The 16,006-nt window shown below is 43.5% G+C and overlaps 1 protein-coding gene across 2 annotated transcripts in view; it reads right to left on the bottom strand.

Annotated features, from left to right (window-relative positions):
• Window positions 1-4: 4 nt before the first annotated feature.
• LOC139580988 (rho GTPase-activating protein 22-like) overlaps window positions 5-16,006 on the bottom strand; it is a 28,737-nt gene continuing 12,735 nt past the window's right edge. The window contains exons 1-8 of one of the 2 annotated variants that reach the window (XM_071410260.1): window positions 11,575-11,928; window positions 7,447-7,578; window positions 3,722-3,929; window positions 3,321-3,453; window positions 3,063-3,136; window positions 2,824-2,945; window positions 1,584-2,553; window positions 5-1,471 (exon numbers count right to left, since the gene is read on the bottom strand). In XM_071410260.1, the coding sequence (XP_071266361.1) occupies window positions 1,249-1,471; window positions 1,584-2,553; window positions 2,824-2,945; window positions 3,063-3,136; window positions 3,321-3,453; window positions 3,722-3,929; window positions 7,447-7,578; window positions 11,575-11,632 (1,920 nt within the window). In that variant the 5' untranslated portion in view covers window positions 11,633-11,928 and the 3' untranslated portion in view covers window positions 5-1,248. Of the gene's footprint in view, window positions 1,472-1,583; window positions 2,554-2,823; window positions 2,946-3,062; window positions 3,137-3,320; window positions 3,454-3,721; window positions 3,930-7,446; window positions 7,579-11,574; window positions 11,929-16,006 lie in introns of those variants that run through there. The other variant, XM_071410259.1, reaches the window with a different exon arrangement.

A 16,006-nucleotide genomic window follows, 5' to 3' on the forward strand; every position in this document is an offset into this window, starting at 1 on the left:
AGCATCACTCACAAAATGACACCGGTCATCTTTATTTACTCATATTGCCATAATGCCATTCATTACAAGTGTGTAGATTCATAATAAATAAGCACCTTCAAATCTTAATCAAAGACTATAAATATTGAACCTAAGTTTACGTTTGAGGAGAAAATAAACATTTCAACTGCTGTCAATTGACAGGGGCGACCACAATAGACACTTGTCTTAATCAGTCCAAGTCTTTCAAAACAGAACCTTGTAAACGTAAGCATCAGAACAGCATATGAAAGGGGTCATCAGAAAACATTAGTCATATGATTCTGTATAAAATGCAAAAAGAACACAAAAAAATACAGTCACATGGCCTTGAAACTAATACACATGGTCACAATATTAAACACGATTATAGGGGACTTCAGGAACCAGATCATGTTTCGTGTTCAGGCCTCCAGACATGTCTATACAGTAGCAGTAATCATTTGCTGAAAATGGGGATTCTAGCAACAGTTTCACCACATGCAACGCTCACATAAGAATTATCTGGGGGAATGTATAGAATTGTTATGCGTTCAAATCTATATCAATGTTTTGATAATTAATTCGCACTCAATTTACAGGGCTGGCTTGATCAACAACACATTACATTCACTGAAGTATACAGTACATTCTGTTTCAACATTTTCATTCAATGAACTATTGGCACCTTACTGCAAGTGACTCTGGGGATAGTAGTGATAAATTAAGGTTAAGCAATACATGAACCATTTGGACAAGCACACAACATTTTCTTTTTTTTAAATTCTAAAAGTCCCTGAAGGCACAGCCAGGAAACCTTTGAATTGTTTCTTTGAGGGCAGTGGTCAGCTTCATGTGCCCCAAACCGTCATGGCGGCTTCAACACTGGACCGTAAGCAAGAGTATTTGGTATTGTTGTATTTGCACATTGTGTACTGTAGGAGGCAGCATATGATTAACAAAGCAGTGATTATTGTACAGTCATAATGATAGTAGTTGACCCCTTTTGTTTTACATTAAAGGTATACTGACAGAGTTGACCAGAGTCAACCAAGGACCAAGGCTTTGTCACCAGATAGATACTCATGGTAGTCATAGGCACACTTAGAGGCCTGAGGAAAGATAGAGATGCAGCTGCCGTTGGACAACATACAGTATTATTAATTGAGTCTATGTAGTTCTTAGTCTCCCTTGCCAGACTCATGGCACTCGGCTGTGGGAAGAGACTATAGGAGTCTATGACCAGGGCTATTAAATGTTGCTAGTCCTTGCTCCCAGAGTCAGGTCTCCCAGAGTGGAGAAGAAGTCCTCCATTTCCCTCTCCAGGAGCCGGTTCCTGTTCTCTGCGTCGTGACGGCCTCGGTCTGAGTTGCGGAGCTTGATCTCCAGCATGCGCTGCTTCTTCCTCTCCTGCTCCATCTCCTGCTCCAGACGCTCCATCTGAGCGCACAGAGCAGCACTCGACTCCTCCAGCCTGCAGGGGGTACATACGTAGGTTGATTTACACAACTGTAGAGCCGGCACTCCTCAATACCTGCAAGTAACCTGAGTAAGATTATTGACTGATTTGCAGCCTGCAGACTTACTTTTTGATGATGGTCTCATAGGCCACCTTCTGCTGCCTCAGCTCATCCTTCAGACCCTCCACCAGGCTGGTAAGTGCTTTGGAGCCTCCGTCAAGGTCTTCCGGCGTCAAGATGGACGGCACCAACATATTGGCTATGGTGTTTCCATTGTCACTGCAGCCTGCGCTGCTAACACACAGCTCCATGGCTTCACTACTGTCATGTTCTTGCTCTGAGACCCTATCTCCAACTCTCTCCTCCTCCCGGCCTCCCATCTGGCCCTGGCGCTGGGGTGAGGCTAGCTCCTGCCACTGGCACTCCCCTGGACCCTTCCCGGTACCACAGTTAGGCCATGAGGGCTCGCTGCCTGAGTCAGGTGCGGCGATTTCACAGGAGGAGGTGGACCAAGGCGTGCTGGCTACGCTGGGGACACTGCCCATGCTGGAGGAAGAGGTGACGTTGTCATAGGTGGACAGTCTCTGGGAAGAGCTGGTGGAGTCCCTGACACGCTCCCCCGAGGCGGTGCGCCTGTGGCTCCTCAGAGAGGACAGCCCGTTCATCAGCCAATTTCCACTATAGGACGCGCTGACGTCAGCCGCGCAAACGGCCGGCTTGGCCTGAGGGGGCCGCGGCGTGGAGGAGCCCTTGAAGGAGTACTTCCAGGAGGGAACATTCTTGGTCTGCTTGCTGGGGCTGACCACCGTCTCACCCTTCCCTGAAGGAGCGAGTCTGAGCGGAGGGGCGGTGGCGGCGCAGAGTTTAGCATCCAGAGAAGAGGCGCCGCTGCAGGCGAGGTCCTCGTTGGGGTTGGCGGGACAGCTCTGGAGGTCCTCCTCAGAAATCCAGCCACCGATGCTGTGCTGCAGGAGCTGTTGGCCTTGGAGGGTCACTTCTGGCTGGGGAACAGGGACCTCCAGCTCCCCCCTCCCCGAATACAGACGTTTATGCTCACTGATCAGTACGGTCATGAGGCTCTGGACTAGGGAGGTCCCTTTACAGGAAACAATAAAAAGGTATAAGGAACCATACTGTACAATGCTGTTCTACTTTGGATTTGTATATGTTTTGTGAACTGGACATAGAGTAGATGAGTCATGAATAGATAGCATGCAATAGTAAAGTGTTTCGGTACTCTACTTTCCATAAGCAATGTACCGTATCTTCTCTGCATCATACTTCCCAGCCATTTGAAGTCTCAGATGATTAATACAGTGCCTATTAATATCAGTATGATATAAAATGAATGAGAGTTCGTTCATACCTTCCATAATTACCACTGGGTCCTCCATTTTGGGCCGGAGGATATTTGGTCCAAATACAGTGGCCAGGTTCTGTACACTCATCTTGTTTTTGATTGCGTGAGACTGGACCTCATCAAGAAACCTTTAAAGAAAGGCAAGGCACGGCGGGACAGAATTAGAAAGATATGAAAATGTGACTGTGATAAAATGAGATAATTGTGATCTTCTAAGGACGGGAGTTGGATGTTTGTGGACGTACTTGCATATGTACTTCAGGAGATTGTAGTTGGCTGGAGGAAGATTGCTCACTTGCTTCCCCAGCTCTTGTACACCCTAAGAAGATAAGATGAGAACCTGAGAATGACATACAGTATCACAACAGCTTTTGTTTCTTCACAAAGACATAATGTACGTGAACCCTGGTTTTTATCCAACGACAGAGCAGTTTGTCTCTTTGGCTTCAGTCATAGTGTGAGTACTAACATGACAAGAACTAGTGTAGAGAAGTGTTTCTTACCACCTCCGCGTCTTTGGCCAGCTGCTGAGCACAGGCGAGGAAGTCCTCATACTTGGAGAAAGGGACCACAGGCTCAGGCAGTTCACGGAGGTAGAGCTTCAGCAGGGACGCCACTGTGTGGACGTCAGTGTTACTGCAACGGGGCACGAAAGAGTTATCTAAAGTTGCCTACTAACTGTGAATCACAATATCCAAATGCTAAAGGCCTAGTGGCCTACGGTATTGTAGTGGAAGGATTTAAAGGTAGGCTATATAGTAGGTAGGCGTACAGTGTATACACTATCACAGCTATCGTGAAAAGTTGACCACCACTACCTGTACCACCACTTCTACTTCCAGCTAAACAAATCAGCATTTATTTTCTATTCAATAACAGGGAATGTAGATGACCTTTCATCTACCTGTCAAATAGAGGCTTATCCCCACAGTCAAAGGCTTCCTGTAGATCCTTTACCAGGTTAGCCTGCCCTGGCATCCGAAAAAGACCCTCCTCATCCAGACCTCGTTCCCTTATGAAGTCCACACACTGCTCCACCAGAAGAGGTGCCAGGCGATGGCCAAACTTCTTTTCATACTGGACTGTGTCCTCTAAACTCTGGCCAAATATCCCTGCAGGCAAGAAAAACGTATTGCATACTGTATTTCAGTATTAAATAATGGTTGTCATTCATTACCATAATAAAATGCCAAACCAATGGAAAGTTATGTTCAGGAATAGCAATATGCAGCATCTCAACATTCAGTAGTTGGATGAACAAGTAAACACAAAATGCAAATCAAAATATAGCTGCGAGCAGCAATGAATGGGGTTCACAGGATGACAGAAAGGAGATCAGTTGCATAACAAAGCAAGCACTCTATCACGTGGGAACTATGTTCCTTTATGTGCAATAAGTGAAAGCATTACCATGTTTATCTCTCAAAACCACAAAGATGACGCAAGTGAAGTTTAGTCGAGTGCTGTATCTTTGAATTCAGCAGGTAATCCTTCTTAATGTCATGACTTAATTTATTGAGTTTATAAACCAATTCTGGGGTTAATTTGACTAATGTTTTATGTTAAGATTTGGGAAATGTTTTCAACGTTCAACCTTTCAACGTTCAAAATGTTGTATCAAGACTGCCCAAATATGCCTAATTTGTTTATTAATAACTTTTCATGTTCAAAACTCTGCACTCTCCTCAAACAATAGCATGGTATTATTTCACTGTAATAGCTACTGTAAATTGGACAGTGCAGTTAGATTAAAAATAATTTAAGCTCTCTGCCAATATCATGTCCTGGTAAATTTTCTTGTTACTTACAACCTCATGCTAATCGCATTAGCCTAGGTTAGCTCAACAGTCCCCTGGAAGGGACACCAATCCCGAAGAAGATTTATTAAGTATCGACACATAGCGAATCGAAGGAGTTGGAGGTTAATTTCAAAAACTCTAGTCTGCGCTCATCTTCGTGGAGGAATTGAGGTACTTGGCATGGGCCAATACGGAAAATGTCCATAGGTCCAATGTCCATACGTAATCTTGTTGTTATCAGCAAATTCTTGTATATCCTCTCAATGTAGGCCCTCTTGACATTAAAATTAGATACGGGCTAAAGAAGTTCTCTTCATCATTGCATGCTCCTTCCAAAATGTAATATATGAAGCCACAAGTAGCCTACTGACTACACCAGAGGTTGGTGGCACCTTAATTGGGGAGGACGGGCTCGTGGTAAAGGCTGGAGCGGAATCCGTGGAAAGGTATAAATACATCAACACACATTCCATTCGCTCAGCCGTTCCAGACGTTATTGTGAGTTGTCCTTCCGTAAGCAGCCTTCACTGACTGACTGACTACAATAGTGTGCCTGCCTTCCAGTTCCAGTGTCGGATGGGTTTAAAGTTACGGCTACACTCTAAAAACAAAAGGTTCCTGGAGATTCCTTTAGGGGTTCTTCAAATTGAAACTGTGGGGGAACCCCTATAAGTTCTTCAAAGAACCCCTTTTAATGGATCCTCAAAGAACCTTTGGGGTTAATTTTTCAGCTACCCCCCTCCCAAGTTATTATGAATAATAGTAATACGCATAAAAATTACATCAATAACACAATATTTTAGTTCTCAGTGTTTATTATGATTTTAGTGGCAAAGCAGAATTTAAAAATCCAAATATGAGGTAAACTCCCAGCAGAACCCCAAGTCCAATGGGTATATGCTCTGGCGTGTTGATGTTCTGCGTATCCACAGGCAGAATAATTTAGCAGTGCAAAATTTTGCCGGCCATTTTCAATGCCAAGAACCCTAAGGTTCTTCAAAAAACATAGAGGATCTTAGAACAACCCTCATATTTAGAATGTATGATATGAAAGCATGGATGGCAGTTAGACATGCTGTGATCGTCCTATTTAGAACATCCTCTGTGTGACGTAATATCTGGATATCCAGCTGCCTTCACACACACTAGCCAAGTGCTTTGAGAGGCTGGTTATGGCACACATCAACTCCATCATCCCAGAAACCCTAGACCCACTCCAATTTGCATACCGCCCCAACAGATCCATAGACGACGCAATCTGAATTGCACTCCGCACTTCCCTCACACAACTAGATAAGAGGAACAACTATGTGAGAATGCTGTTCATTGACTAATGCTCAGCGTTCAACACCATTGTCCCCTCCATGCGGCTTGGGGCTGCAGTGTGGCTGCAATGGATCGGGTTGAAGGTTCAAGTTCCTCGGTGTCCAAAGGACTTACAATGGTACACACACACGCGCACAGTCGAGGAGAAGGCGCAACAACGCCTCTTCCCCTCAGGAGGTCGAAAAAGATTTGGCATGGGCCCTCAAATCCTCAAAAAGTTCTACAGCTGTACCATTGAGAGTATCTTGACTGGCTGCATCACTGCTTGGTATGGCAATAGCACCACCCTCGATTGCATGGCGCTACAGAAAGGGTGTGGACAGCACAGTATATCACTGGGGCTAAGCTCCTTGCCATCCAGGACCTCTATATCAGGCGATATGAAAGGAAGGCACGTAAAATCATTTAAGACTCCAGCCACGCAAGCCATAGACTGTTCTCTCTGCTTCTGCATGACAAGCGGTACCGGTGGATCAAGTCTGACACCAACAGGATCCTGAACAGCTTCTATCCCCAGGACTGCTAAATAGCTAACTAAATAGCTAACAAAATAGCTAACAAAATGGCTACACGGACTATCTGAGTAGACCGTTGTGTTTTATTTAATGAAAAATGTTGCACTGTCTCTATGCACACTCACAGGACCCTACACACTCACGTACACTGACACTCCAACACACACACAAACACTCACTCCATAATTTGCTCACACACACATAATATTACATTTATACTACATTTATAGTACATTTATACTGACTCTACACACACCCACTCAATCATCATATACGCTGCTACTACGTTGCTTATCATATATTCTGATACCTAGTCACCTTACCTCTTTACATGTCTACCTATACATGTCTACCTCTATCACTCCAGTATCCCTGCACATTGTAAATATGGTACTGAAACCGACCCTGTATATAGTATGCTTACTTACTTTCACGTGCTCTTCTTATTTCCTTATTTTTATTTATTGTGTGTATTTGTTCTACCTTATTGCTATTTGTAGTATTACATTGTTATTGATTACTGCATTGTTGGGTTTAGAGCTTGCCAGGAAGACATTTAACTGTACTTGTGCATGTGACATTAAAACTTGAAACTTCTGCATACACGTCAAGTACAGTAGACTAGCCTTTCAGTGCAATGTTCGAAACTGAACAGAGTGTAATGACACACTAGTCAGGAAATAAAGACTCTGAAAGGACTCGTTAGTCTGTTCTGAACATACTGTACGCCATGCAATGATTTTCTGTCTGTCAAACCTTCTGACCCCCTACAGCACATGTCAAAAATGTTTGAGTGACATAAAGAGAATAATGAGAGCCTTGACCAGAATATCCTTTCACTGAGCATTAGATCAGTTTTGTAAATAATTGCATCATGAATATAAGTCTGGGCGAAGCGGTTTTCCTTCTAGCCCTGGTAAAACCAGACTGAACACTGCGAAACAACAGTGAAACATAGCAAAATCACTTTGAATGCCAGCCTAGTTTACCTCCTCCAAAGGGTGCCCAGATGACCCGTCGTATGGCCTTGACCCAGTCATCCATGTCACTCTGGGAGTTGGCCAAGAGCAGAAAGGCCTCATGACTGAGAGCAGCGCGGTCCTTTTCTCCTCCTGTACCACCTGAGAGAGAGAACGAGAGAGAGAGAGAGAGATGAGTCGAATGCATCTTTGAACGTTAATAGGTTGGCAGACTAATCTGGGGGGAAAGTGGACTGAGGTTAATGAAAGGTTGATGAGTCCAGCTACTTCAATATCCTTTCATGTTTTTTTTTCATACCACAGCTCCACATCGGGAGATGTCCTTTAAGATGTCCTTTAAGAGCCCCATCCCTGTACAAGGCTACAATATAAGATATTGTGCACGGACAAGAAATCCAATCAGGTAGGCCCGACTCCTCAAAGATCAAGCTGTCTAAATAAAAAATTGGATTTTCAGCCAACAAGTTAGCCATCAACTACCCTCATATCAGACCTCTTGGTGAATAAAGTTGTAACCGGCACTATTACCACTAGATGGTGTAGTTGTTTTGTTTAGAATACAGTTACAGCTACTTCAAAGATAGTACACCATGAAGATAGGCGAAAACTGTAGGAACATGCCATTGAGTGTAACGGTCGCCCCCAAGCCAAACTGCACATGTGCAGGCGGTCAAATCAAAGGCACTCCTTCGACAAGTTGTTTTTGACGAAAATGAAAACGTGTCAGTCTGTCACTAGCACGAGGTTGGAGTAATAACATGTTCAACTACTAAAGAGACAGGCTCATATCTCGGTTGTGCCTTTAGATTTCGGGAAAATGAACAACCAAGGAAGAATGTCACTTCTCTCATTGACTTCTCAAACTCAAAACCCTGGCCTGGTCTGTTTGGTCTGCTTCGCGAGCGTTCCCAGAAAGCCTAGCGATATTGCGCCTCTGGGTTTAGAAACTCTGTGGATACATAACAGACCGACCGAACAACCAAATGTAGACTACATGTCTCAATTGATTGACCCTATAGGATCTGGCAACACAATGAATGTCTAGCATTTATCAGATATAGTAGTACACATGTAGAGAACAGGTCACTTTTAAGTGATTCATCAGATATCATTCTTCAGATGTGATTTTACTGGGGTCCAGTAATCCATGTAATGATATCTCTCGCCATGTTAGGACATGCCATTTAGCTTTGGGAAGGTAAACCAAATATAAACAGTGGTGCCATAAAGCTAAGTGCCTTTGTCACCCAGCTCAGCAAACTCACACCACTGTGATTATCACTTAGCAGCCCAGTCACATTGACTGCTTTGGGCTCTGTGTACTCATGTGACCCTTAGATACAGGTTTGCAGTCTATAGTCCAGGCTGAAATGCTTTAGTTATTACTTTTATCATTATTACCATATGCAGTCATCGTATTCAGTCAGTACTTCATATACCTAATATTATGTTGATAGAGTAGATATAATTCCTGTCTATGCACTCCTAGCATATTACTACTGTATATTCTCGGAATCAGTTGAAACCTCCCTATGCGAGTACAAAATAATGCTGAGAATTCTATTGCCTTCATAAAATATTAAATGATGATGTTATCATTTGACTGGTGGAATATTATCCGTCTTTCGGATGGGACGTTAAATGGGTGTCCTGACTCTCTGAGGTCATTAAAGATCCCATGGCACTTATCGTAAGAGTAGGGGTGTTAACCCTGGTGTCCTGGCTAAATTCCCAATCTGGCCCTCAAACCATCATGGTCACCTAATAATCCCCAGTTTACAATTGGCTCATTCATCCCCCTCCTCTCCCATGTAACTATTCCCCAGGTCGTTGCTGCAAATGAGAATGTGTTCTCAGTCAACTTACCTGGTAAAATAATGGATAAATAAAATAAATATTGGCTCTGTCAAGATATACTGTATTTCCCACTTGTCTTCTGCTTCAAAACATCTTACTCATATACCAGACGCGCAGAAAGCAATAGCGCTTAGCTGCTGCCGTCTGATATGAACTTGAAAACAAACAAAAAAAGACTAAAGGGACTCCCATTGTAGGAGAGAATCATATCATTCACAAAAAAAGAACACCTTCTACTATCTTGTACCAAACATCTATATTGGATACTTTTGGTTCCAAACATAGCACTTTCCATTAACTTGAGAGATGAACGTGTTAATATTGTTACAGCTTCAAAAGCACTTGTTCAAAAAGCTGTTCCTTTATGTGGTCTGATAGGAAAGACAAAGCTCTTCAGTCCTAGTTCCTGTCATCAATAACAGTGTAAAACAGATGGATGCCTTCCCGCCAGGTCACCCACATAAGTGATCTATCCAGCCACCGGAAAAGAGAGAAATCAAGCGAGTGATAAAGATGCCCCGCTGACGCAGACATAAAGGAGCCTGAACACAGTCAATGCTTCCTCTTCCAGCCCACCGCCAGCAGACTGTAAGAAAATAGAGTTAAGAAAAGATTTACTAAATACGCGAAAGTAAAAATAAATAAATATATATATATATATATATATTACACAGGGGGTACCGGTCTTGAGTCAATATGATTTGGAAGCAATTAAGATAATCCAGAGCTCTGGGATTTAATGCAAGTCTCACTCCTACTGAGCACATAAAAGGGCTGATATTTTGATTAGGACTCTTCATGTTCCACAGAAAACTGCAGTGAAGGTCATTCTTGGTGATAGTGATTCCCTCTGGTCGGTAAATGTCAGACTGCCCACTGTGCTTGTGGATGGATGGATCCTTAGTGGAAGGGAGGGGAGATAACGGATGAGTTTTACTGTGAAAAATAGGTTTCTTCTTACCTGGGTGCCTTGGTATAAAGTACATACGTAAAAAATACTTTGAAGTACTACTTAAGTATTTTTGGGGGGGTATCTGTACTTTACTTTAATATTTATGTTTTAGTTTTACTCCACTACATTCCTAAAGAAAATATGTACTTTGTACTCCATTACATTTTCCCTGACACCCAAAAGTACTTGTTACATTTAGAATGCTCAGGCAGGACAGCACACCTCCACCACACCTATCAATATAACGCATTGTCATCAGTGGAGGCTGCTGCGGAGAGGACGGTTTCCATGTGGTTGATACCATACAATCGACTCCATTCCAGCCATTATTATGAGCCGTCCTCTCCTCAGCAGCCTCCACTGGTTGTCATCCCTACCGTGTCTGATCTGGCGGATACACTAAACACAAATACGGAATTTGTAAATGGTGTCTGTGTTGGAATGAGCCCCTGCAGTATGACACTTGAGTGCTTTTTACATCACTGTACTTAAGTACATTTCAAAACAGATCATTTAGACTTTTGCTCAAGTAGTATTTCACTGGGTGACTTTCTCTTTTACTTGAGTCATTTTCTATTAAGGTATCTATTTTACTCAAGTATGACAATTGAGTTCTTGCTCCACCACTGACTGTGTGAACATAGTTGACTGACTGGGAGGTGCGGACACCTGCAGTTAGTGATAAGCAGCGGTGTTGTGTGTCTCTGTGTGTGTGGCCACTGTCAGTGTGAATAATGGTCCAGATGATTTTTCTGAGGATTGGGAATTGATTAACTCCTGCTGACCTTTGTGCCGGAGTGTTTAGGAAGTGCAGCACACGTGTTGTGTATAATGTTTCCCAAATAGCTGTGTGTAGGGTCACCATGGAGAGGGAACATCATGATAATTCTGGCATATACTACGTTTCTTTTTCTAATTTATTATAGTATGTACATTTGGTGATAAAACATGTCCTCTGGAGCAGCTATGATTGGTTGTAGAACATGCCCTATATTGTTTTCTACCAACCTTTGTTGGATAACCAGAAAAGCTTGCCCTTCAAATGAAAGAAAGGACTTCAGAAAACCTGAATGCAGTACGTCATACAACAACAGAACACCACGACCAACAAAATAAAACCCTTTTTTTGAGCTACTCTAGCTCCCCTACAAAGTAAACCTTTGTTGTGGTATGGCATACTGCATTATGGACAAAACAAGTGAAATCCACAACAGACAGATGGACATCATTAGCCCATAGCTGTTCAATATAATTACAGTACATTACATGTACTCAAATGACATTAATTGACATTTACAATATAACTCTAAAAAGGTAGCTAGCTTTACCTTGCAGGTGTTCCTGTTTGAGCCTGGTGGGCTTACAGCAGGCCAGCCCCATTCCCATGATTCACTGAGGGGAGCTGGCAGTGCTACAGCTGGGGCATGAATAGGGTACGTGCTGCCCTCCTGGAGGTTGTGTATCCTTATCCACACGCAGGTACTACTGGGCAGGCGGGGCCAGTGAGGCATGCTCAATGTCAGGAAAAACAAGCCCCGAAAAACAAGTCCCACTTCTTCCTGTTCTTCATTTATAGATTCTCTCATTCACTAACATGGGCAGCAGTAGTTATCTCTATCCCCTGGGTTCCCTCGGGAGAGGCAGATACCAGAGGAGGAGTGTACGCTAATCTCTCCTTGTGTGCCCTGGCCTTGCTCTCCCTCTCCCTCCCTGGCAGTGTGCTGTGTGTGGAGTGATTAGATGGGCTCCTCTCCCCTTCCTTACCAAACAAACCTCCCCAGTCCACACACACACTCTCTGGAAAACGCACAGACGTTGCGAGTCAATTGGGAACCCTCTGACTGGCCAGATTTGTCATGGTGATCTGTAGTACACTCGTAGAAAAGAAGGGTTCCAAAAGGGTTATTCGGCTGTCCCCATAGGATAACCCTTTTTGGTTCCAGGTAGAACTCTTTTGAGGTCTACATGGAACCCATTATGGTTCTACCTGGAACAAAAAAGGGTTCATCAAAGGGTTATCCTATGGGGGCAGCCAAAGAACCCTTTTAGGTTGTAGATAGCACCTTTCTTTCTAATAGTGTATGAGTCTAAACTGCAATGACCAGTATAGGGACAAAGTGGAGTCGCAATTCAACGGCTCAGACACGAGACGTATGTGGCAGGGTCTACAAGCAATTGCGGACTACAAAAAGAAAACTAGCCACGTCACGTACACCGACGTCTTGCTTCCAGACAAACTAAACACTTTCTTTGCCCGCTTTGAGGATAATACAGTGCCACCGACGTGGCCCACTACCAAGGACTGCGGGCCCTCCCTCTCCTTCTCCGTGGCTGACGTGAGTAAGTCAATTAAATGTGTTAACCCTCACAAGGCTGCTGGCCCAGACGGCATCCTCAGAGCATGCGCAGAGCAGCTGGCTGGTGTGTTTACGGACATATTCAATCGCTCCCTATCCCAGTCTGCTGTCCCCACATGCTTCAAGATGGCCACCATTGTTCCTGTACCCAAGAAGGCAAAGATAACTGAACTAAATGACTATTCTGTCATCATGAAGTGCTTTGAGAGACTAGTCAAGGATCAAATCACCTCCACCTTATCTGCCACACTAGACCCACGTCGGTTTGCATACCACGCCAACAGGTCCACAGACGATGCATTCGCCATCACACTGCACTCTGCCCTATCCCATCTGGACGAGGAATACCTATGTAAGAATGCTGTTCATTGACTACAGCTAAAATAATCTTTACATATCTTACATTACTCATCTCATATGTATATACTGTACCTTATACCATCTGTTGCATCTTGCCTATGCCGCTCGGCTATCGCTCATCCATATATTTATATGTACGTATTCTTATTCCATCCCTTTAGATTTGTGTATTAGGTAGTTGTTGTGGAATTGTTAGATTACTTGTTAGATATTACTGCACTTTCAGAACTATTAGCATCAAGCATTTCGCTACACTTGCATTAACATCTGCTAACCATGTGTATGTGACCAATAACATTTGATTTGATTTGATCGTTGTAATCATGTTGTTGGATCACACTCTGCTGTTGGCTAGCTTGTCCTACTAACCCATTTTTACAGTAGGCCTTGGTGTTTTCCCTTCACTTCAAGTGACCAGAAAGAGTGATGTGTGTAGGTTTGTTGCTAGCCTAAGGGTCACAGTCACGTCACCACAAGACCCATCTATAGATCCATGGAAATCCTCCATCACAAATTCCAGCATGCTGTCCATAGACTTAAAACCAACAAAACAGCGCCTAGCTACTTTCCATTGCTTTCTTTTGCAACACTGTCTGGGGTCATGAAGTGAGCCATTGTTGTAGTTACTGACAGTTTATGCATATCAGGTAAGGAGAGCCCACAATGAAGCTCAGATGAAAGGGAGGCACGCGTGAATATTGTTGACTTTTTCAACCTGGCTCACATTACTCAGGTAAACAAGATCACACGCTTTTCTACTGCTAGTGCCACAGGGTAATATGCAAATGTCAGAGGGCACTAAGAAAATAGTTTCATACTGTATACAAAGATCGTGTTAGTACCCTCATTCAATGTTCTGAGCCAGCGGGGTGCTCTATAAGCAATGAGCTGACAACTAGCTAATCAGAAGTCGTGCAGGCCTAGAAAGACAGGACCACTGTTCTTTGTCTAAAGCTGTATTCCCTTCTAGCAAACAGCTCTTCTTTATAAGGCTGAGCTTTTCTGCAAGGCTTGGACTGGTGCTGGGGGTAGGGGACAGGCTCCAAGTGTGTGTGTGTCTGTGTGTGTGTGTGTGTGTATGTGTGTGTGTGTGTGTGTGTGTGTGTGTGTGTGTGTGTGTGTGTGTGTGTGTGTGTGTGTGTGTGTGTGTGTGTGTGTGTGTGTGTGTGTGTGTGTGTGTGTGTGTGTGTGTGTGTTTGCACTGGCTAAACAAGTAGCCTGCAATAATTAATTAGCTGAAATTGTCTTGTTTACCCAGGCTTGTGTGTGTGTGTGTGTGTGTGTGTGTGTGTGTGTGTGTGTGTGTGTGTGTGTGTGTGTGTGTGTGTGTGTGTGTGTGTGTGTGTCCACCATCCTTTACAGGCTGTTGTTTCCCAGCTGGTTTTATGGCTAGAGACCAACACAAAAGGAAGCTTAGCCTTGAGTAAACCCTTAAGCACAGAGTGCATTTATAAACCACAGATTATAATACCTGTTTCCTTTCTCTGATAGGCTTTCAGTAATAGCCACATAGCTACTTCAGTTTAAAGGATATTGAAAAGGGTTGTTGGATTTGGCTACATTGTGGTTCATTGCTTTCTTGCTCCCAAGGATATTAGAGGGAAAAGAAGCAGGATATTATACCTTTAAAATGTGTGAGGGCTCCCTAACCAGTTTAATTGTAGCCTTGGATATGAGGATATAAGAGGTGCTATCAGATAGGTTCATTTGGTCATACAGGATGTCTATCACCGTAGATGTTCCTGAGGAAATGAGTGGAGATGTATCATGTATCAATGCATCATATCTTGCCAAATTCTGGAGGGGGAAAAAATCAAGCTATGCATATTTGTACCCTTGATGAGTTAGTGTCAATTTGCAGGGGCCTTCGCTTCTCTTTCATTTGGACAGTGCAAGGACCTTAAAGTGTCCACATCAAACACAACCTGCAAGGACGTTTATTGGCAGAGGTCATGCATGGAGAGAGTCAGTGAACTGAGACCGAGGAACACCCTAGTGCCTAGCCTTGCTCTGAAATAGGGCTGCACGATACGGGCCCAAAAATCAAATAGCATTTTTTTAACCAAATATTGTGATTGCGATTTCACCTGCGATATAGATCTAAAGACTTGGGCAAACTGTTGGAATCATAGAAATAGAATGATTAAATAAAAAACGAAGTGGAAAGCAGTATTGTTCTTGTTTGTTACAATCTCTTGACTGCATTTGACTTAACAGAACCGCATGCAAACTTATAGTGGATCTAACAGCTAGGACGATGAACTGCACCACTTGAGTGACAGGGGGCGGCGTTTAGTGTGTGTAGGAAACAGCCATAAGAGGGCAAAACAACTGAGTAAACTATAAAAGTGGATGTCAATGTTGCAATTTCGATGTGAATTAGAAGAATTGCGCAGCCCTACTCTGAAAGGATGACGTGATGTGGTAACAGAAGACAAAAGACGCTCAGAGGGATTTCTCACAAGTGCTAGGAGAATTATACAGACAGTAACCTCAGAGGTCATGGGTTCTCTAACACCCTAGATGGCACAGTCAAAAGCCAAATTGGCCAATGAATTGCAGGCACTGCTCTTTGCCGAAACCCGATTCTGAAATGGATAGTATGAATGAGGACAGGACCATCCATATGGAGACATTTTGGGTGCTGTGGGTGAATGTGGTGGTCCCTCTTGACCTATTGTAAGAAGTACACAAAAAGCTTCCCCGACGCCTCTGTTGAAGCCTTACAGTAACATTTGTTTACCACGATCCCTTGTTTCCCAACCCCATTACCAGAGTGGATCGTTATCGTAATGCCAGAGTCAATCTGAGCACTCAGTGGTTGTTTATTTCAAGGCTGAGAAGTGAAAAGCTTTCATTCAAGCTGAGTGAGAGAGAAAGCAAGAGGGAGAAAAAACACCCCGTTTCTCTCAAGGGCCTGAGAATTGAATCTCTTCTAATGAGCATGTAGGGGGCTGAGTTGGGTTTGAGAGTGGGAGACTTCTAAAGTGCACACCTCCGATTGAAATGCAGTCCCCTTTCCATTATGTTCTTGCTGTCCCAC

The sequence above is a fragment of the Salvelinus alpinus genome, chromosome 7 (assembly GCF_045679555.1).
Source record: "Salvelinus alpinus chromosome 7, SLU_Salpinus.1, whole genome shotgun sequence".
Taxonomy (NCBI): Eukaryota; Metazoa; Chordata; class Actinopteri; order Salmoniformes; family Salmonidae; genus Salvelinus; species Salvelinus alpinus.